General features: G+C 38.1%; 1 protein-coding gene across 1 annotated transcript in view; it reads left to right on the top strand.

The window, feature by feature from the left end:
- The window catches only part of RAPH1 (Ras association (RalGDS/AF-6) and pleckstrin homology domains 1), a 92,192-nt gene that overhangs the window by 29,329 nt on the left and 39,948 nt on the right, over window positions 1–22,915 (top strand). Inside the window, exons 2-4 of the mRNA XM_026089310.1 lie at window positions 13,374–13,493; window positions 17,649–17,754; window positions 18,637–19,145. Coding sequence (XP_025945095.1) covers window positions 13,374–13,493; window positions 17,649–17,754; window positions 18,637–19,145 — 735 coding nt within the window. The remainder of the gene's footprint in view (window positions 1–13,373; window positions 13,494–17,648; window positions 17,755–18,636; window positions 19,146–22,915) is intronic.

The following is a 22,915-nucleotide window of genomic DNA, read 5'->3' as shown; positions in this document are numbered from 1 at the left end:
TAATTATGCTTCTGTGGATCGAAGAGAAGATGAGCAATGCAGTGCAATAGACTGGGTAGCTGTGGGACTGTCGTTTGGGGGTGGGCAGAATGGCCTGAAGGTACAGCACTTGTGCACAGGCTAATCATACCTGCTTCTGCTGCATCATTAAACTAGTGCTTAGTTTAGTGTTGGTAGTGAAGTGATTTCCTTTAAATGCAGCTGACAAGTGTTTTTCAGTGCCCATCAAGTTTGTCTCTGGGTGTATACAAAGCCATCTTTACATGCTGTGTGTCTTTAACGTGTTCTTCGAGGCATCTCCTACAGCACGCATCCCTTCATGCAGTTTCATGCAGCTTCCTACAGTTGCACAGTGCTCCTGAATTAAGAGGTTTCTCTTCCTTTTTCGCTAGGTTTCCTAACCAAACATACCAACATAGAAGTAGCTCTTTTTGCATTGCCTGCAAATAGAATAGGCAATATAACGTGCGTTTTGAACAGCAAGGACAGAGGTGGGCCTCTTGCATTGTGTCTGTGAATGGGAAAGAGTAAATAAGAAGGTAGGTCTGCATCACAAAAAAGGTGTTTTGCTTACTTCTCAGTTGAATTTTTATTTTGAAGGCTGTTGTGTGGCCCACATACAGAATAAGGTAGCCTTGGTTTTGTTGTGTTTTATTGCTTGTTCTTTTTGCTTCCATAGTAATTCACTCAAAACATCAGCAGCTCTGGGGGGGAGAGAAGGCCAAATGAGGCGCAGCAGAAGTAGCTGCAATTTTCTTTGAAAAATTTGTTGGATGCTTCAGATCATCGTTTGGACTGGTGCAGGCAGTATGTCTATAAACATTGTTCCTACTGCAAAATGAGAACAGGTTGATTGTGTGTCTATGTGTTTTTAGTCAGATTTTATGTTCTGTTACATGGAAAATGCTGCTAAAGATGCAGTTACAAATGTAGGCAGCTTTCCTTGTTCTGTCTTACCAAACCTTGAGCAATTTGCTTTGTTTTCCTTGCCTTGGCCCTCATCTCTAAAATGGAAGTGGTAGTTCTCATATGTTCTTTTGTTTCTTTTTTTCTTTAGAAATCCAAAGGAACAAGTTTTCAAAGGAAAGGCTATGTATTATTGAGTTACAATATTAAAAAAGTAGTTAAAAAAAAAAAAAAAGCTAGAGCAGCAGTGGTTGGTCTCTTAAAAGTGCATAAGGTTTAAAGACCATAAAAAGAAATTGCTGTGTAATCTAATTTGTTGAGCAAAACCAAACTACCTGTACTGTAGGCTGGCAAAGTAAGCAGCCTTGTCAAGAAATGGAGGAGATGCTGATATTCAGTACAGCTAGAAATTATAAGGCTTTGTTCAAATGCATTGTGGAAATCTTCCTTCTCTCAATGTCTGGTGTGCATTTGCTGATAAATGTATACCATGATGTTAAAAAAGGCTGTTTTTTTTTAACTGAATCATTAAGCCTTTGGGAAGCTTCAATAGATGTTCTTTATTTTTTTCCTAAGTGTATAATATAAGCTTTAGTGGAGCTTCAGGCTGGCTGATCATGGTGAGGCTTTTCTCCCCCCCCCCCTTTTTTTTTCCCCAGGCCTTAGGATAGGTACACTTCTGGATCTGTCTGTTCATCCCCTTCCTTTGTGTACCCTGGGGACAGCAGGACTGCTTGCATTGCCCGTAGTGTTCTCATATCACTGCAGCTGTGCATTAGGATAGTAACTATAACTGAATATTATACTTCAGGACTTAAGTGAACTGCCTGCTGGGATCAGGAATAGTTGTCTTCTCCCTGTGCTGCTGCCCATCTTTCCCTCTCCTCTCTCTTTTCACAATTAATGAGATATTAGGGGAGGTGTATGTTTTTTCTGAAATGTTTGGTCACAGCTAGAGTTACCAGTACTCTGAGGTAGAGTGGGGAAACCTTTTTTAGATGCCTGCGCAGCACGCCTTGCTGTGCACTCAAATTAGTGGCAAGAGTGGGCTGAAGTCTGTTCCATCTCTCTCTGCCAGGTCAGACTGGCAAGAAATGTCTGAGGTCTTTTTCCTTCCTTACCAATATGGACCAAGGCTCACTTCTAAGGGGCGTCTGGAATTTATTTTGCTAAATAATTTTTTGCCTGTTGTAGAAGCTCCATCAATCTTCAGCATCTCTGCTGTTCTCTCTTCTGATGAATAAAACGCTGTTCTTGTCAGTGTATCTGAGCCAAGCTAATAGTCTGCAACATACAGACAGTGTGATTTTAAGGATTTGTAGGAAGCTTCTGGAAGAAAAACTCAAGGCTGGAATAGAAGCGCTTGTTGCGAGTCACTTGTGTTTTTTCATCAGATAAGAAAGATCCTTTTTAATGATTACTTAGTCAAGGAAAACTTGCTATCTATCTAGAAACCTGTAAGATTGACCTGGTTGTATATTTATGCTTTCAAATACTGTTGTGAGCATGTTCAAGGTATGTTGGCTGGAGTCAAGTATAACTAACCCACTTTAATAAGCCTCGAGTTTGTTCATTCTCAAATTACGTAATAAAGCTTAGCTTGACTAGGAAACCCCTTTTGGATTTCTGTCTGTTGCCAAGGTTGCAGCTGCTCTAAGGTGTTTTTGTTTCAGTTATAATACAATATGCACCCTCTGTCTGCTTCCTACTAATACTTTTAAAAGATTTCAGTTATTTAAAAATTTTAATTTACAGATTGCAGCCACGTACCATTCTTGAAGTCATTGCTAAGTAAGACTGTATTTTCTTTTTGAATTAAAATTAGGTTTGCCTCTTTTCCTGCATCTACTTGTTACTGTTTGTTAATCTTTTTTGGACATGATGTTCCAAAGCTAAAACTGAATGGGAAAAGAGGCTACAACAGTGTGTGTGTTGTGACAACTGCATAATGAAGATTCTGGAAAATCTGAACTGATACATGTTTTTTTTAAATACATATGTTTGCCTATTGAAGGTAGTAGAATATACTTTCATATATATTTAACTATATATATTTTCCATTCACAACTTCATCCTCTTTTCATACTGAAAATTTGGACAAATTGGTAACACTAAGATGTTGGCTTCAGCAGCTGTGAGGGATGTTCTTTTAGAAAACACCTGTATTTCTACCCTCCTCTTAACTAAAAGTTTTTTCAAAAATATTTTTAAGGACAACTTCTGTTCTTCTGATCTCTGTTGAAGCAGTATTTCAAAACTGTCTTCAGGTTGTCTTCACAAAGGATCTACTGTGAGACTTAATGCAGTCTAAGATGCTCTTTTTATGGAAATTAATTTAATATCCACTTGGGTTCTTTGGCTGGAATCTTGGTTCAGGAAACTGAAGGCAGTGATTGATAAAGCTCTTTCTTTTCAAGGGAGCATCTGTTTGGCTAGATGAGAGGCAGGCACTGAAATATACTGGGTGGAATAAAGGTTTTACTGTGTGCCTTTTCTGTAGAGCAAATTTCAGATGCAATTAGACAGTTAGATCCTTCAGTAAAAGTTTTGGTATTTTAGTGTCCTCTCTCTTTTACAAAGAAAAATCTTTTAAATATGTTTTGGTGTACAAGGGGTCACCTTATGGAGACTAACTTAAAATTTCAAGTTGCGATTACTGGAAGTTACAGTCAGTCTAATTAAGAAAATGGTCTGAGTGAGAACGAGAAAGCAGCCCTGTGTAACTTAGGATAGGCGTTGGCTTGATCCACCTTGCATTTTACCTTTCTTTTCAAGCTTTCGAACAAAGGAGGAGGGGGATATTTTGTGGAGTTTTTTGCTGTGGCATATCCACGGCATTTTCTCCTTTTGGTTGGAAATCAAGATGATGAAGTAAGTGTTCTAGCATCTTCGCTTTGTTTATTTCAGGAAATTGGTGGGTGCTTGTGTAAGCTGAAGTTAAAGGGAGAGCACAATTTTTGATCAAATACAAAGGGAATCGGTAGTTGTGGTGGATGTGAAACTGGGGGATTTTTTTCTCTCTCTCTTTTTTTTTTTTTTTTTTTTTAGCCACTAGCCAAAAAGAGAGCTTTGTTCTTTCATATTTGTGTTGTCTATGAGAGGGCTTTGTTGTCTTACCCCTGCTAACACATTGTCTGCTTCAGCTTAAAGCTTGGGTGCCAAGTCTATGAAAACTAGGGTGCAATGTGGTGTCTTCCTGGGTAGAATCTCTGAGGTAGTTGTTGAACAGTCTTTTATAATCTGAAAGGCATAATAGCGCTCTCATAAACACCACTGAGTTTTAGAAAACCTGTATTTACAGTATACAGCACTGACGTATTTTGGGGGATTCCAGGAATAGTGAGACAGTTTGCTTTGATGTCTCAGTTTGATTTCTGAATAAGACTTTTTTCTTCTTCCATTGCTTTTTCAAACCATTATTTCATTAATGGTTGCTGAAATTCATATAAGCTATGTGTTGCTACAAAATTTTATTCTAAACTGATAGATAATCTAAAGAAAAATATTTCTTAAAGGCTTAGCGAAAATGTTGTTGTTTGACTGGGCTTAAACACAAACAGCTAGAGGCAATGGCAAGTTCCTCTGTTTTTAAACTCTTGTACAGGCATGTGTTTAATTTCGGGAGTAGTGTTAAAAATCAGGCTGTATGTATTTCACTGAATAATTGTTACTTTCAACAGCTTTTAATTGATCTCTTATTGAAACTCTAGCCTGTATTTCCAGACAAAAGGATTTCTTTCCATGGTTTCAAAGATATATTCTTGCTTGTTTGCACAGATTGATGGGTAAGGGAGGGAAGATTATGGGGTGTCCATTTTTCTCCTCCCAATTAAACCTGAAAATAAGGCCTTACAGCAAGGATGCCTGGTTTTCATACTTGCTGGATTTCTGCAGCCCAGAGCAGCTGCTTGATGAAGTGAAAGACTTGAAAATGAAATATGTTCCAAAGGCACGTTGCTTTTTAAACTTTTTTTAAGCTTTTTGTAATGTATTTGTCTTTCCCAGCTGCATTGAATAATTGTCTTGTACATTTTATGTTCTGCTCATGACTTCCTATCTATCAAGAACAGGATTTATTGCTAAAGCTCAATGCCCTATTTTACTTTTGAACAAAATCTTAAAAATCATCCCCATGTACTAATTGAAAACTCAGTGTAAACTTTTCTGTTCTTTCCTTTTTGCCAATCCTATTTCCAGATTGCTACTAATTATCTAAGAACTAAGTAAGGAATGAAACAAAATCAGCTTTCCAAAGTAATGCTGACTCTCTTGCTTCCTTGGTAGTTGGGATGCGGTTGGATTTGACAGGGCAGATCAACTGAACTGTGGCAGATAGTGTTAATTGTAAACAAAGCATCTTTAATGAGATGAGGGGAAAAAAAAGAGGAGGAAACATATAGTAGACTTGGGTCAAAGGCTTATAAAAGTCACGTTATTAATAATAAAAAAAAAAGAAGAAGAAAAAGAAAAACTAGCGACCAAGTACTGAAATATATTAATAGCTACGATTGCTTTACAAATCCTAATTAAACCCCTTCTTTGATCCTACATTGGGGCAGGTAGAGCTGGCTGTCAGGGACCTCATGAGGTCACACACAGTACTTCTGAGTATGTGATTCTTTTCATGTGTGCAAGACAGATTCAGTATTTTTCCATTTAAAAGCATAAATAGGCTTGCCTGTTTAATTGGTCCAAATAAGTTCATAGACATTTTTTAATTTTTTTTTTAAATATGGCAACAGATACTGTCTTTGTATAATATATAAATGCAGGATTTTAACTATAAAAATTACTGCCTAAATAATTGCAGAAACATATGAGGTTTTGGGTTGTAAGAGGTCTTCTTGCTTTTACCGAAGTGGCAGAAGCTTTTTCTTTTATCGGACTTCCCACGTGTTTTTACCATGCTGTGTGAGGACAAGCCTGGAAAACTATTGCCTGAAGCATGATTAAAAAAAGAAAAACAAAACTCAGTTGGCTCAAAATAGTAGATTGAAAGAGAATTTTGCTTGGCATAAGATATTTATTGGAATGTTTTGAATTTGAATTCTCTGGCTGACAGATTTTGTGCCTCAGTCCTCAAATTGGTGAGAGGCGTTGGAATGCCTATATGCTATGGGAGCCTCGGGTTGTATGCAGCAGTACCTATGCTATTTGAAGCTACAAATAAGCAAATGCTCTTTTGTTCAAGTTTTCATCTAGATTACACTTAATGCAAATTGGGTTATAGGACACTGGATGATACACAGAATTTCCCACAACTTTCTAATCCTCCTCCACATCTGTTTTCAAGAGAAGTTAATTTCAGAATGTTTTATGTTTATTGAGAAGAAACTTGGAACTACTAAAACAAATGATCCACAATGTATTGCTGGCGTTGTGTGTTGCAATATTAAATTCAAGGGAGACATATTAGTGTCAGTTACAGAGTAAGAACTGTTTTAACTAAAACGCATGGTGGATTCATTTGGTCTCTGTTATGTGGACAGGATATTAATATGGAAAGTAAATCATCTGTGTGCTCAAACTACCCTTCATTGTTTACCAAAACTTCAAGGAAACGTGTAGAAAGCTGGATGTAGCTTTGGCTATCAGTTATGAAAGCATTTTGATTTTTTTTTTTTTCTCTCTCTCTCTCTAAAAGTAACCCCTCAGTCCCAATGTCATTAACTGCACAGCTTTAACACTTGTTTAAGCAATCAGGTGAATGAGTATACAGGTGAATATAGCTACTAGAATTTTACTCTTGTGTGTATGTGTGCGCCTCATGCCTGTATGCTCATACTATACATTACAGTATTATTCTGTGGTGTACAGAAATGGACACGGGCATGGTCACAGATGGATGATCCCAAATAAACAGAAGCAGAGCTCTGATTTCTGGAAATGTTATACAGTCTGTTTAAGTTCACAAGGCTCAATTTTAAAAAATGCAGAAATTCAGTTACTTGTTCAGATGATGTTTTGATTCATGTATGGTCTGCTGCGTCCCCATAACAGAATGCCTAGTTATTTAGGAGGAAAATTCGTAGTTTTGTAACAAGCATGAACTTGTGCAAGGCTGTGTTTAAATAAGAAAGGGTAAAGGTGAAAAAAAATCAGTTGCCTGAAAGAGAGTTGATCTATTTTAATCCTTGGTTTTTATGCTGTCAGTCTTTGAACAAACTTAAGCATCTCTGGCTTAAAATGCTTAACACGGTGTCTCTGAAATTACAGTGAAATGCGTGCTTGTTGCTGACCCTTTGAGCCTGAGTTTGAGTTCTTCTATTTTTTGCTTCTTTAAAAATCTTCCCATCATTTGATAAGTGTAGGGTAGACAAATCCTGTAGTTTGATTCTTTTACAACTACCTATTTCAGTGCAGTTTTTTCATTATAAGGAATTATTTATTATAATGAATTTTCCTGTTGCCTTCAATGGGACTATTTTAAGGTAGCAATCTGAAAGTGCAAGTCTGCAGAATGGGATCTCAGTGAAAGACACTTTCTATTTGCTTTTAACTAAAACTCACCCCTGTCCAGAGGTCGGCTGTTGTTTTCCCTTGATTGCAGTTTGTTAGCTTCAGAATTCTGAAACTGGATCTCTTTAAAAATGTCAAAATGGTTAATTTGTTCTTGGGCTTTTCATCTTTCCTGATGTTTTTTTTTGAAATCATATCATCTCATGCTCATCTTGATGTACTAAAAGCTGCAATGGTTTGCTTAAGAACCAGCATGAAAGAGTAAATGTTTCTTCTTCTTTTTTTTTCTCTAAATTATGGATAAAGGATTTCTTTTTTTTCTCCTTACCATATATTTAAAATGGTAAATTATGATGAAAAGTGCAATTGCCAACTTCTAATGAAAGCCTTGTTACTTTTACATAAAATCATAGTGGAATACTTCATTTCATGCATTTAAAGGTGAACAAACCTAACGAACTGCTCTGGAAACTAGTCAGCTGACTTATGGCTAATTATGGGTCTGGCTCTTTAAATAACATTTCAAACGGATAAAGGTGGCTAGTCTAGCCCATAGTGAGTAATGAAATAGTACATAGACAATACTTCAGTGCAGGAAGTTTTACTTGTGTATAAAAGCACCATGTTGGGACCTTGATATATCTTTCATTTTATCTAGGTATCCCATAATGACAGCTCTAAGTCCTTATGAGAAAACAACAGGGTGAAATTCAAATATTTTTATAGACTGTAACTTCTTCATATGTTACCTTTGCTTTTCTGGAAAAATGACAGCCACAGTGTTGCTACTCAAAATGTTCATCGAAAGGGAGCCTGATATTTGCAGCTTAACATCATCTCACCACCTCATCTGTTCTCATTTAGGTCGGTTCTACCCTATTTGGTATGAGGACAAAAAAAAAGATGGATGGAACATTAAAATTGAAAAGAAACAAGATCCAGTCATGTTTATTATAACTGATTTTGATGAATCTTACTGAGATACAAATATATGACTGCTTAAGATTAGAATTGCTACTGTTTTAAGAAAATGATCTTTAATTATTGTGTTCCTTGGGCAAGGGCTCTTGGAGGAGCAATACTCATGTCTTTAAAGAGGCTCATCTGGTAAGTTGTCAGTGCTTTTACTCTGAAAGTGGATTTGAATTGGAATCATCATTGCCACTTAGTGCCTGAATTAAAGGATTGAGATTTTTGAAAATTTCATATGGCTGTAGTTGTGCAGGTATCTTGAGTGCAAGACTTGCGTCACTAAAGATGTTTAGGAGAGGGAATGGCCAGCAGTTTTGGCCAACAAGACCTCTTTAGAGTGCCTTGCTATGCCCTACGTGGGATGCAACTAGAACAGTCACATTCTTGGAAGAAAGATGACTTGCTGTATAGGGGAGGACAGGTTAGGGCTTTCCTGTACTCAATATGACCAACTGATGGTGAGTCTACATTGTGCTTTCTCCAATTTGATTGCTTTATCCTTACTGAGTCCATTCGGTTTGTTTTACCTCTAAGCTCCATTGGACAAGTCGGGGCCCAAGTGAGCATCTTTAACTGAGAATTTCAGTGGGTATGTTTGAAGCATAATTCTGAATTGTAGGTGGCTCAAAATCTGAATGCTGCTTGTTTTCATTAAGTTCTGTTGTGACATTTGCTTAAACTAAATAGGAGGGTAAGTGTTGAAAAATGACTTGCTTGAATCTTAAAATTAGCTTGGCAACTCACCTGGTATGAGCTAAATAGAAGCAGCAGCTATGAAAATTCTGATAACCCACAAATGCTTGCGGTATGTAAGTTGTTTTGTAGTGTCAGGCTAAAGCAGTTATTCCTTTTTCCTTTTCTCAGATGGAACTTGGTTCTAAATGACTTTCCTTTGAAAAAAGGGGGAGGGTCTTAACCACTGCCATTCTTTTTCTTTTACAACTAAAAATGCAGTATCCTTAGAAAGGTGTGATAACTCCCAGTTAGGTCATGATTTTGCTCAAGTATGTTGCACGTCTGCTGCATTCAACAACAGTGAGGAAAAATGGTTATAAAAATGAAAGTTTAACTTTTTAATTGGAAGGTACAGTTGTCTTGAGCTGCTACTGTTTAGAGTTCTGTGGGCAAAAGGATCAGATACTGTTATCTGAACAATTTGTCTCTGCAGTAATTTATTGGATTCATCCTTTCTGACTGCTGGGACATCTCCTTCCAGTAGTGGAGCTTGTGCTAAGAGATCCTTTTTACAGGATTAGCTGTTTCTTAAGTGAGACACTATCCTCTGTGTGCGTTTTGCAAGCAAACGTTGACAGGCTTATAGAAAATGCAACTGACGTTAGGAAGCTTGGGTGGGGACTACAAGGAGCTGGCAAGTACTTCAGGGTTTACTGCCAGGCTTGCTGACACAACAGTACTTTACTTGTAAAAGTTTTCTTTAGGCTGCTAATTCTGTCTTCAAAGTAACTGGAACTAATGTAGTGTCTCTGATGCCAAGTTAAAATGGCTAAAGCAACAGTTTATGGGAAATTTAGAATGCTGGTTTCTTTCCACAGTTCAGGTTTTCAGAAATGTTTAGTAATAAGAATGAGGTTCCTTCCTTCCTGAAAGGATGGATTATGAACAGGGCTGTAGAATGAATGCGCTATAAAAATCAAGTCCCATCTAAATGTGGAGTTGGTGGCAAAAACAGCTCAAGGAGGGAAAAGCTAGCTGCATAAAACCTCTGTAAATGTCAAGCACTGTCTGTATTATATCATAATTTCCACTTATTTGATTCACCAGTTTACAGTTGTATTTCCGAAGGTRGGTTTTTAATAGCTTCCCTTAACCTTCAAATAAAAATTCTTAGCTTCAAGTGTATCTAGACATTGAGAAATGCTGTTGTCAAATGAGAACAGATAAAAAATATACACAACTTGTAAAGCTTATTCGGTTACTGTAGTTTAGGTTGACCATATCACTTTAAGTATAATGTGCTTGTCTTGAGTTTACAGTATTTCTAACCCATATAAAAGACTACGGAGTAGTAAAGCAAAGCTTTTGAAGGAGCTCTGAAGTGGAATCCAGTTTCTATTTGTATTGCAGAAGTCTAGGTAGAGTATGAGTTGCTGTTACCCTGCTGTTTCCACCTCTGTATGTGGGAGGGCTTTCAGGTGATATCACAGGGAGAGGAATCTAGGAAAAAATAGGTATGTTTAACTTCCAAAATAGAAAAAACTGGGGCATTGATATTTTTTTGGATTTCAACATCACTCTTTTTAGATTTTAGGAAGAGGGCTTCCTTCCCAGCCCTGGAGTGCTAGAAATATTTGAAGGAACTCCAAGTAAGTGTTGGAAGGAATGAGATTCAGGAGGTAAACTTTAGTGTCTGCTCAAATGCAGTATGCCATACTTTGTTAGTTTTGATATTGTTGGCCCTTTAAGGTAAGCAGCTGTGTTTTACTCTCTCACAAAAAGAAAATTTCTGTAGGAGGCAGGAGCTGCTTTGCCTACAGCAACTGGATGGCACTTGCTTCTGTGGGAGACATTGGCTCCAGGCTTCTGCTGAACTCAGAATCAGAGATTAGCTTTTGAACATCTGGTTCCTTGATTGTTGCATCAAGGTAAAGTCGAATGCAAGCAATATGTCAGTAGAAGTAAAGAGTATTTTTAAATTGTGTGTGGGAGGGTTGAGTAAACTATTCTTATGAACAGTTTAAAACCGATTGGACAGTTTTTCTGTTTGAGATTGCCTTTATCATCTTTGGCAACATCTCTCATCTGCTCAAGTCTACAGCTCTGTGAATTATGCTTTCTCGTTGTTTATCTTGCAGACCAAGATTTGTGTTTTCCTAAAGACTAGCATTAGGAAATATGCTTTAAAGAAAGTAAGCTGGTGCTTTTTAAATAGTAGGTAGCAAATTACTATGTATTCAATGACTTGGCCAAATCAAACTGTGTGGCACATTGTGAGTTTTTTATGTAGTTCTTGATAAAGATCTGTTCTCACTTTTCACTGGGCAGCCCATAAGACGTCTCTTGGGTTCACTCTTCTGTAGTGCCTTATCACTGTTATATCGTTACCTAGGTTGTTTTCCTCATTGTATGTTTAAACCCCTCTGTAAATTTTCATTCTGAGCAGACCCTGGATTTGACAGTGTGGGTGTACCCAGAAAGGCCTGTGTGTCTTAGCCCCATAGAAGGGACTTGGAGGACGTGTTTTAGGGGGAAAAGAGAAGCAAAAAAATAGCAAGTGGATTTAAATTCTAAAGCAGCTCATTACATTGTTTCTGATTGACTAAGTCACGTGTTAGATGGGGAGATTTCTAAAGTTTTCTGAGCCTTACCCCCTCCTCCTTTTTAAAATAGACTGTTCTTGATAGCTATAGTATCCGAATGCAAAAGAGTCTGGCTAGAGGAATATTGCCCAAATTTCTGTTGTCCAAGTTAATATCATATTTATATTATAAGACAGTGAACTATACTTGCATACTGAAATAACCAAAGAATAAATGTTTCAAAATTTGAAGTGCTTATTTAACAAAAGAATAATTTTGTTATCACCTTGGGAATGATACGTGATAACAGGTAACCTTTGGAGAATGTTAAATCCTTATCAACCAGATTTTTTTAAATGAAGAATGAAGGAGGGTCCGATAGCTGTGATGGCATCCCTTTGCTTCCAAGGAAGGGTTTCTTTGTCGGGGGAAGAATTGTGCAGTATCGCTGAAGTGATCTGGAGAGCATCCAAGATTTAAACTGTCTGACAGGATGTATTGCTGGCATTCTCTGTGGCCTGTTTAAGCATTTCTGTTTACAAATGTGTAGAGTCAGCTATTTGCAATGCAGTGAGACTGCACTTCCTGTGGGTTGAATGGTGTTGCTTAACTGTGGTCAGCTGAATTCCTTGGACAACAGTTGAATTTTTTTTGTAATGCAAAGCCTGTTGTTGACAGTGAATGCACGTGCACAGACTAGCATGAAATAATTTCAGATGGTGTATTAAATATTGTGCACTTTGTTCTTCAGCTGCTTCTGTGCGGTTCTGACAAAAGCAGCTGCAGGAATGGCTGCTTAATTATCCCTTGCAGCTTTCACACTTGCTCTTTACACATAAGCATTCTAACAAACTTCCTATGAATGTATGCAATTTTTCTGAAGTCATTTGCCTCGCTCACTTTGCAGACCAGTTCCGATGCTTCCTAACTTAAAACTGTATAACAATAATTTTTTTGTATATTAAGATTACAGATGTACTTGCTCTCTATTTGTAGTTTTTCATGTATAACAATGTATCTGTTCTTTATTTTCTATACAGGTTTTTTTATATACATTTAAGTTTTATTATTGCATGGCATGTCATTACCAGTAATAATTTCCAACTTGCATATGCTGTGAAGCACCTACCACCTTTTGCTCATTCATTTCTTCATTGTAGGCTTTCTGCTTTGGTTCTCAAGGGAGCAGCTCCTCCCTCCCCCTCCAAGTTATTCCTGGATATTGATTTTTTTTTTTTTTCAGTAGGTTCACTGTTCTTTTTAGAGTGAAGGCTGTTCTGTGTGAATTCTTATTGCTTCTGCCAAATTCTAAACTTGAGTATGTCACCTCAATTAATAAATAGGGGCTCATTGCAATGCAGGGTTGATAAGAGTGGCAGGGTTGATGAGATCTGCAGTGTTTTTGTCACACCTGAAATAGACTTTCTTGTATGAAAAGACAAAGTTGGCTGGTAAATGCCTGAGGAAGATAGAATTGATTATAAACCCATCTTCAGCAAGTTAGAATGTAAACATGTTTTCAGTTAATTTTTGACACTAAACAAATGTAAGATGTAATGCTGCATAGATTTCAGTGACTTTTTAGTAGCAATATGTCAGATCTAAGCTGCTTTGCAATAGGTTCTTCCTTTGCCCAACAGTACTAGTATTTTCCTCTGAAGAACGTCAACAGACGTGTGGTTTGACTTTGGAACTTTTTTTCAGGAATGTAGTCACTGACACCAGTTTTCTTAAACACTGGTGTAATTTAACTTGACTATTGCTTTTGTTTTTTTTCAGATGGAGCAATTATCAGATGAAGAACTTGACCATGGTGCCGAAGAAGATAGTGATAAGGAAGATCAGGATCTGGACAAGATGTTTGGGGCCTGGCTGGGGGAACTGGACAAACTCACACAGGTTAGGAAGGCTTTCAACATCTCACTGAATAATTCTGTATAAATATTACATATTTTAGTTTTAGCTGGATATTAACTGTGTTAGTCTCAACAAGGATTCCATTGGAAGATAAAACCCTTCAGAAATGTAGAAATGAAAGCTTTTAACTGTGGTGCTTGACAGAACCAAGCATGCATCCGCAGGTGTCCTGCGCTCTTGTGCAAAGGCAAAAGCTGCTTCTCTCCCTCAGTTACTGACCGCTGCCACTTGCAACAAGGCAGACTCTAGCATATGACCAACAAAGTACTCTTTAAAGGCTTCTAAATGAGTTGCATTTTCCCCATGTCAAAGTGGTTAAACTTGTTTTTCACCAACCTGCTAATTTGAACTTTCTGAAAGGATATGATCCCTTCTGACAGCTGCAGAACTGGTACTTTGTCCTTGTGTGTATAAAGCAACACTGACTTTAGCAGGCCAGAGCTAGGCTGTATCTCCAAACACGCAGTTGGACATTTTCCAAGTACAAAAGCATTGAATTTCTTTGTTGCACCTGAACATCAATAAGGAGCAAGAAATCCTGGATGTTGCCACTGATGATATTGTTAAGGTCTCCAATACATTCTGGAGGATTCATCGTTATTCCAGAGTACTTTTCCTGCATCAGAGAAGCCGCTGATAGGACATCTTTTCTTGGCATTTCCTCCTTCTTAGTGCTTTTCCTTTTCTTCACAAGCAGATTCTGCGTTTTGCATTATATGCCAGATGCCTGGGGTATAGGCCATTTCACAGTGACTGCCTGCTGTGGTTGTATCAGCTACAGGAGCTGGCCCTCCTAAGTAGTTTATTTCATCTTAATCCTCTCTGTCTCACACACTTTAGTAAAGGTATGGTGTCCCAAGTTTCAATAAGACTAGAGAGGAAGAGGCTTTTTCATCATTTCTGTATCCTGTAAGTTTGGGGGGAAAAAGGAGGGAACTTTATCTTATCCAAAGGCAAATTTCTGGGGGAAAATTGAGCTAATCGTATGACAGCATTTCAAATTTGGGCTTATCTCTATTATTTGCATCTTCTGGTTAAAGTCTCTGCCTGCAAAATCTACACTTCAGTAGCATATTAAAATAAGGGAAAATAATTTTTGTTCTCAGCTTGTGTGTGCAGCAAAATGAAAAATTCTGCCTTTTCAGATGAATGGAAGACAATGTGAAAGAAATCTGCGTATTGTAATTTTTTTTAAACTCATGGAAGTGGCTTTTTTTTTTGTTTTGTTTTGTTTTTAAGGTCCAATGGGATGTTTTGAAGGCATGGGCAGTGTTAAGTACCTTTAATGAGGACCCTCACAGGAGAGCACAATGGGGAATTGGTTTTGGACCTTTTGTTCTCTGTTCTGTTTTAGACAGATCTGAGCAGCCTAGAAATACAAGCATACTTTACTGGGGCTTAGAGCTATATTGTAACAGGTAGACTTTTTGATGTCTGAATTTGTTTTGATCCATGAAAAGTATATAAAGCATACTAACAGATAGTTGGTGGATCCACACTCTTTCTTTCTCACTTTCATGCTGCTGTACAACAGTCTGCAACACTGCTCCACATTTGCATTGCTGTCTTCTGGAACTACTGGAAGTGACATTTACCCCAAAACTTTGAATGACCTCATATAGTCTTATATGAACAACTTAACCCAGTTGTGTCTCAGTGGTTTGTTTGTTTTTGTGTTTGGAAAGTGACTTTGCCGTGGTGCAKCTGAAGTCCCGGTAAAGGGGTGTAATTAGAGCTAATGAGATTCAAAGTACATTCTCATGTGTAGTCTCAGTGTTTGTTGCTATTTATCAGCTGGAATCTCAAGAGCAGTGGGGGGAAGAGGCTTTTTGTCCTTGAATATCTTGAACTTCTTTTTTAGATTTCCTATATGTTTATTTGGGGGGAGTTGAAAGAAAGAATTAGATTCCTTTTCATATGAAAAAGATTTTTGAGATGTTTAGTTGTTATGATGCCCACAAGATCATTTGAATTCACTTTACCTTACTTAACCTCAGCTCTAATAAAAGCACTCTAAAGTATAGTCACAAAATTTGCTGTATATGTGGACAGTGTCTGGAACTAATGTGGAGTGCATTAGTGATTAGTCTGATTAGTGATTAGTGACTGCTCTGCAGTGCAGGATAAATGAAGGAAATCTTACTTTGCTTCATGATCATTCAGAATGAACCTTTTGGTGCTGTTGCAGTTCTTAGCAGTCTTGTAAATTGTTGGTTTAACATCATAGTATGTTACGGAGAACGTGCTCTGATAATAGTGAGAGCGTATCCCATATACTTCCAAGGACATGTAATACCTTGATTATTCTTAAATTCGGTAGAACGCTTTTTAGATGCTTTTAGCCAGAATTATTTGCTTTGCAGGAGAGGTTTTTGGATTTGTTTTTGTTTTTTTTGGCAGTCTGTGGGTTCTGTCTGAGGGAATAAGCCCTACCTAGCCTCTTATGTCTCGAGTTTCACTGCTGCCTCTAGGGTTCTAAGTAGATGTTTTTCGTCTTTTCTATGTGGGAAATATGTAAGCTCCATCAGAGGTACTAGAGTTTTTTTTTTCACCTGACAGAAGACAAGACCACATTACTGGCTTCAAATTATGCTTGTTTAGTAATGATTGACTTCCTAAAAGTATTTTTTTCAAAGTTCAAGTCAAATTGAGAAGAGAGGAGAGAGTTCAGCAAAAATAAATATTTGAAAAAAAGATTGTAACAAAGGCTTGAAAAAAGATGTGGAAAATGAGAAAAGGGGGGGGGAAAAAGCTGAGAAATTTTGTTCTCTTGGAGCTAGAAAATTCTTCCCCCGACCCCCCCCCTTTCCTTCCTGCAGCACTTAAAATCTCTGCCTAAAATATGAACTCAAATTCAAACCCCAGAAGACAAATGGAATAAAAATATTTTGAGACACCTAAATTTCTATTATTTCTATTAAATATGGCTTTTATGAGAATTTGGGCTGAAGCATAGGAGATCATTTTTTCTGATTTCACTGATATGATTTATTGCTAATGCTCTAACTGTATAGTTTCCCGTGAGGCCATATACTAGAGTAAGAGCTGGATTTTTTTCTAGTTTATTTAAAATACTTTCAAAGCCAGGTGAGGTAACAACTTTGTACTCGGACAAGCATATCTTCAGGGGAGCTTTGTCAGTACAGGCATAGCTTAAATTCACATCCTCTGCAGGCCTGTTGAGCCTCAGCAACTGCAGGAGTGTTCCCCTCATAAACACTTGTCACTGCAGGGACAGTGGTGCAGGACACTCGCACGCAGCCTTGACAGCTCCTTCTCCCCTTGCCCCCAGGATGCAGTAGCACTGGACTGTGAGCTAGCTCTGTTATGGGGAAGCTTTTGGCTGTTCATGCTACTTCTGCTGTTCAAACAGTTACCAGCTTGTCTGCAAAGAAAAAGGCAGCAGGTTGAATTGCGCTCTGGGGGCCAGACGCAGCTCTTGGGCCGCCAGCTGGATTCCAGTGTCCTACTACTTAGAAAAATGCTGATATTATTATAATATTATATGCCCACACCATCCTCCATAACATAACTAATATATCAGGTAAAAAGATGGCTCTTCCCCCTCCCCCCACCCTTTATTTTAGTTTTTGTTTTGTTTCCTTTATGATAAGGTGGGCTGGGGTTTGCTTTCACAATTTAATGTTTTTCATGAAGAAGAGTATATATATTCAGAAAAAAGTCAATTACAAATTCCTTTTAAGAAAATAGGATTCTCCACTGAGTATTTTTCTGTGCTGATGCTGTGGGTATGCCCATAAGCTAAAGGTGCCTTTCTTGGAAAGGGTGCCACAGTATATACACAAATGTGTATATACTTGGGCAGTCCACTTTAGAGAAATTGCATGTAAGGTAGTATGTAACACTACTGAAAAATACATTTAGAATATACTTCTTTCCTTTCAATTCTGCGACAACAGAATGTCTTTAATATCTTTTCCTCATTCACAGCTGAAGTTAAATCACTGTGATATGGTGGCATATGTTTTCAGTCTAGAGGCTGAAAAAGAAATTTTGATATGCCAAGAGTTTTTTGAAAAATTTGTCTCAGAGAAAATTAACTTTCATTCAGGGTGAAGGTTTGCTTGTCCAATTCCTTGTCAAACTTCATTCTACCCCTTTTCTTGTCTTTTTCAGAGTTTGGATACAGACAAGCCTGTGGCACCAGTCAAGAGATCACCTCTCCGCCAAGAAACTAATCTTGCCAACTTCTCGTATCGTTTCTCCATGTACAATTTGAATGGTTTGTTGAATTATTTAGCCCCTCAAATATTAGTGTAGAAAGAAAAGCTGTTTCAGCAGTGAATGAGAATATTGTAAGACGGTTTAATAGAGCGTTGAAACATACTTCTAACTGAAGTGAGAATGTGATTGCTAAAGGCATTGCTTTCTGATGGCTGACTTGTATTTCTGTGTTTGACACTGAATTCTGAATGTCCCAAAACAGTATCTTTTGGAACCTGATGTCTGAGAATTGTAGTCTAGTGTTTGTAAAAAAGTAATTATTGTGGGACCTAGTCTCGTGAAAGAATGAACTGGTGTGTATCTGCTAAACAGGAAGAAAGAGCATCTTGCTTGTGGGACAGGATGCAGGAATATAGCTCCAGAAAGCTTTCATGTTAAACAGAAATCACGCTTTTCCTTGTTTTAAAATAACTTCCTCTGGTTATAATACAGGAAGCCTTAATTTAAAGATTTGTGTGTGTATAGTATTTTGTGGCTTTTTTAAAGCAATGTCACATAATTTGCATTGCTTTAATAAAAAATGCTTAGCAAAACACCTACACTTCTTTGAGAAGTTGAAGGATGATGTACACTAACGTATTTTTAGATTCTTTTCACAGGACAGTGGTTTGAACTTTTCAAATGTAATCTGAATTTTGATAGGTTTCTCCATCAGCAAACCTATCAACCTAAATGTTTTTTTAAATTACTCTTAGACAGGTGAAGAGTAGTAGTGCAAATATAGTTGTTTACCAGTGAGCAGGGATTTTGCAGTAGAGATGGAAAATACACTTAAAAGCATTTCCCTTACCCCAACTATTAAATTTGTTAACACAAATTGAAGAGTTCTGCAGAGAAATGAAGTAACCCAGAGTGTACTGATAACTCTTGTTCATTGCAGAAGCCCTGAATCAGGGGGAGACTGTGGATCTAGATGCCCTCATGGCTGATCTCTGTTCCATAGAGCAGGAGCTCAGCAACATTGGGTCTCATTCAGCAAACAGTGCTGCAGTGAAACGCCTACCCACAGAAACCAAAGCTCAGAAACCACCTGGTAGTCGACCTTCTGCTAAGCACAGCAGCATGAAAGGATTATCCTCTTCATCTGGTAAGGTGACTAAACCATCACATGCCAATGTTTCTTTGGATGACATCACTGCACAGTTAGAGAAGGCCTCCTTGAGCATGGATGAGGCAGCCCAACAGTCTGTCACAGAAGACACTAAACCTGCTCAGCACAGGAGGACAGCATCCGCTGGCACAGTGAGTGATGCTGAAGTGCACTCCATCAGCAACTCCTCCCGTTCCAGCATAACCTCTGCAGCTTCCAGCATGGACTCCTTGGATATCGATAAGGTGACAAGACCTCAGGAACTGGACTTGACATCACAAGGGCAACCAATCACTGAGGTAAAGTGTCATTAATTCAAGAAGGTTTTCACTTTTGTTTTCACTTTTGTTTTCACTTTTGTTTTCACTTTTGTTTTCACTTTTGTTTTCACTTTTGTTTTCACTTTTGTTTTCACTTTTGTTTTCACTTTTGTTTTCACTTTTGTTTTCACTTTTGTTTTCACTTTTGTTTTCACTTTTGTTTTCACTTTTGCTCTCAAATGCTTACACTCCTAGCTAAACATCTTTAATATGGTGGGTTGATTAAAGATCAGGATTGCAGTGACATGGACTACATAGGCTGTGGCTACTTCTTTCTCTGTTTTATTTTCCTTACTGGTAAGGAATCTTTTTAAAGTGTATGTACCTATTTTAAAAGGCTTTGCCCATCTTTTCCTCCTCCTAAGCCGTTCATGGATATTAGTGCTTTATCTTTAATGTCTTTATTCTAAGTGAATCTTGTATATTGGGTTTAATTTAAATCCAAGGAGCGTATAGCTGGGTGGGGGAGAAAGTGCAGTTGAATGACAAGACTATGTTCCTGTTACAGGACACTTAAATGGCTGCATATGTTTCAGGTATTATGAGTGCCTATCTGGAGCTATACCAGTAATTGACTGCTACTTAATATTCTGGTTTAATGCTTGCTAGAGAGAACTCTTCAAAGCAATCCACAACACAGAAAAACAATTGATGCATGATATGGCAATGGCAAATGTTCATTTAGGATTTTGGTGCCTCTGTACGTGTGATCACTTGAATATTGAATATTGATTAATTATCAGAGGTGAAGTATGTCAGTAAAAACATAGCCCGTTTTGAGGAATTTTGAAAGAGCTGGAAATTTATGTGAGGGAACAGGCAAGATGGTCCAGTGAATTTGAAATGATGAGAATGAATGAGTGACAGTTCAGTTCCTTTCTTCTGTAGAAACTTAAAATGCAAACCTTTGCATTATTGCTGTAAGTTAGAGTTAAGAGTTAGAGCTGGTCTGTTATGGTCTTACTGGTTATATTGTTGTTCATTTATCATTCATATTCTCTTTCTGTGGTATGATGAGGCTTATTTTAGCCTTCTGGATCTCTGACTGTTATGAATGCTGATACCTCTTTTTATGGACAAAGTTAGACTATTACGTATTTTAGCCTGTCTTCAGGCTAAAAAGAAGACTTATTTGAATTAATCTCTTCTGAAACTGGGATTTGCTATTCACTTTTTAAAACTGCAAGATATTTTCTGCAGTTGATTTTGCAGATCTCAGTCTCAGATCTCAGCATCTCTGACTTTAGGAATGATAGACATCAGTAGGACTGTCCTTGTCTCCAGATTTTTCAGTTCTTTGTATGGCATGAGTAATAGGCAAACGATCTGCTCCCCTTTAGTAGCTTGATGATGGTGAATCAACAGGCAGAGGTCTAGAAGTTGCTTTGTGTTTGTGGGAAGCTGATCCATATTGCTGCAAGTACATCTCAGTTGCGTTGAGCCGTTGACTGTGAGGCTGAGAACCCCTAAAGCTTTCAAAGAAATGCCAGAGCTAGCCCTGTAAACCAAGTGATTGCTTCGCATAAGAATGTGGCTATTGTTTCTCTGCCCAGATAAGCTGATAAGAATGATTCCTTTGAAGGAGGTAACAAGAATGTGTTGGTAATTTGAGAGTCAAAATTCTGCTCTCCTCTTAAGAGCAGAATCCTCTATAATTATTTACAGTGCTGCTTTGTTTTACTGTCCTTTGTTTGGCCTTTCTAATTTCAGTAGCCTGAGGAAAGTGTCGAACTCAGAAATCTTCCCCAAATTTACAGAATCGGTATTTAACTATTCAGACTTGCATCTGTTACCTCATGGGACTTTTTCCTGTGAAGCGAAAGTTCTTGTTGTCCCCCCCACCATCATTGATGAAAAGTAAAAGGGAAAATCACATTTGTTTGGAGTTGGTGACAGATTCTGTGGTTGTGTTTGTTCAATCAAATTCACCTTGCAAATGAGCAGAAACAATGGATTCTTTGGGAGAGTCATTGGACACCAACAAAGGATTTTCCCCCCCCTTTTTTATTCATTTAGTGCCTGAAACCTATTGTTTAGGTTTCTATTAATCTTCATGACTATGGTGTGAATCAAAACACATTTCTCCAGTAGGGCTGAATTCTGTTCTCAGACCCTTACAGTTAACTCATTGATGCTGCTCCTGGTGGAGGAAATAGTAGGAAAAGTAGGAAGTAGTCTTTGAAAACTTAATGCCCTTGTGGAAAAAACAGCACAGGCACAATTGTTTTATGCAGATATTGAAAGAGAAGCTGCTAGTAGGTGGCCTTAGCAGATCTGTATTGAGATATGTTTCTCTTGCATAGTGCTTAAAGATAGCACTTTTCTCTTTGCCCATCTTCCTTGTGACTCTACTGAGGCTGCTGACCTTTAAAATCTTCCTTTGCCACTATGGCTCTTACCAAAAGATTCAGTGACTTGGCAGCTCTGCCCTTTTCACCCATCCTCTTTGTCCTCTCCAGCAGAGCAATGATTTTAAAAGATGTCCTTTCTTACTCAACTTAGTTTTATTGGAATCACAAAAGGAAGAGAATAATGTTGACTAAAACTGATTGTTATTTTGATAGGAAATGCTGGTCTGGAAAAGGAAATTAAGCTTTGCTTAATTAGCTTGAGTATTCTATCTAATGTAGGGAAATGCTGTAAAGGAACAGCCATGCAGCGGCACGTTGAAAGTATGTGTAGTCTAGTATCATTTATGACAGATGCTAATGACAGATGTTATAGAAAGAAGTTGCAGTTCCACAGGCACCAAAAAGAGGAGGATGTGCCTTCCCTTTTCTCTCTCCCTCCCTCCCCTAAAGCTCTTAGCTACAGTCTTATTACCTCCTTTGTTCTGACTTTGGTACTCATTGATACTCACTTAACAAACCACAACTTTCCAGTTTTATTTTGGAGCTTTTTCTCCATCAGCTGGGTGAGTTGCATAGGCTCACCAGAGGGGTCTGCACGCTGGAACCAGGTTATGATAAGTAGTGGGAATATGTGTTCAAGAGCTGGAGTCTGGAAGGGAGAGCAGGGGTTACATCCATTAGTACCAATGGGCTATTCAAATCTTTTTGCCTAAGCAATAGGACAGGTACCTTATGGTCTTTTCCCTCTTACTCCTAACAGTCTACGCTGTGGGAGCCTCCTAGAGTGGAGGATGCCTTCACATCATGCTATATACTTGTTTGAACAGTGTTCATCCTTAAAATGATAGGTAGCTTGTCAGCATTTACGGTTTTAGTTGTGTAGAGTGGCATGCACTTTAAATCTTAGTTTCTGCATGTCAAATGCTTTACCTGAATGTAAACCTGAATGAGTGAAGAAGTAGCGTGAGTAATGGAAGGGGAAGTGATGACTGTATGACTAACTTGTCCTATCCTCCCACCCATACTGTCTTTTTCCTCTTTCCTTCTGTTCCTCCACCACCAAGAAATTGTTTCCGTATTTTCAGTGAGCTGTGTCTAGGGCAATAGAAGAAGAAAATAGTGGGGACAGATGAGAGAACTGTGTCAGTCATGCTCATGTAGCTAGTTCTGTCTGATCGGTGAAAGGGTCTGTTCATGGACAGTCGTTGTTGCTGTCCTGCATATACTCAATGAAGAGGTTGCAGATAAAACTGAAGTATGCCATCTGGTCTGGCACAATAGAGCATTCCCCCCAACGTGATAGTTCTTTATGCATGTAACCCAATTTACACAGCTGAGAGATTCTGACTTGTATGTGAGGATGGCACATAATTTAGCAGTCAGTAATGCTGCTTTCTT

This window comes from Apteryx rowi, unplaced genomic scaffold, assembly GCF_003343035.1.
Source record: "Apteryx rowi isolate R43461 unplaced genomic scaffold, aptRow1 scaffold_12, whole genome shotgun sequence".
In the NCBI taxonomy this organism is placed as follows: Eukaryota; Metazoa; Chordata; class Aves; order Apterygiformes; family Apterygidae; genus Apteryx; species Apteryx rowi.
This window is presented reverse-complemented; position numbering and strand designations above follow the sequence as displayed.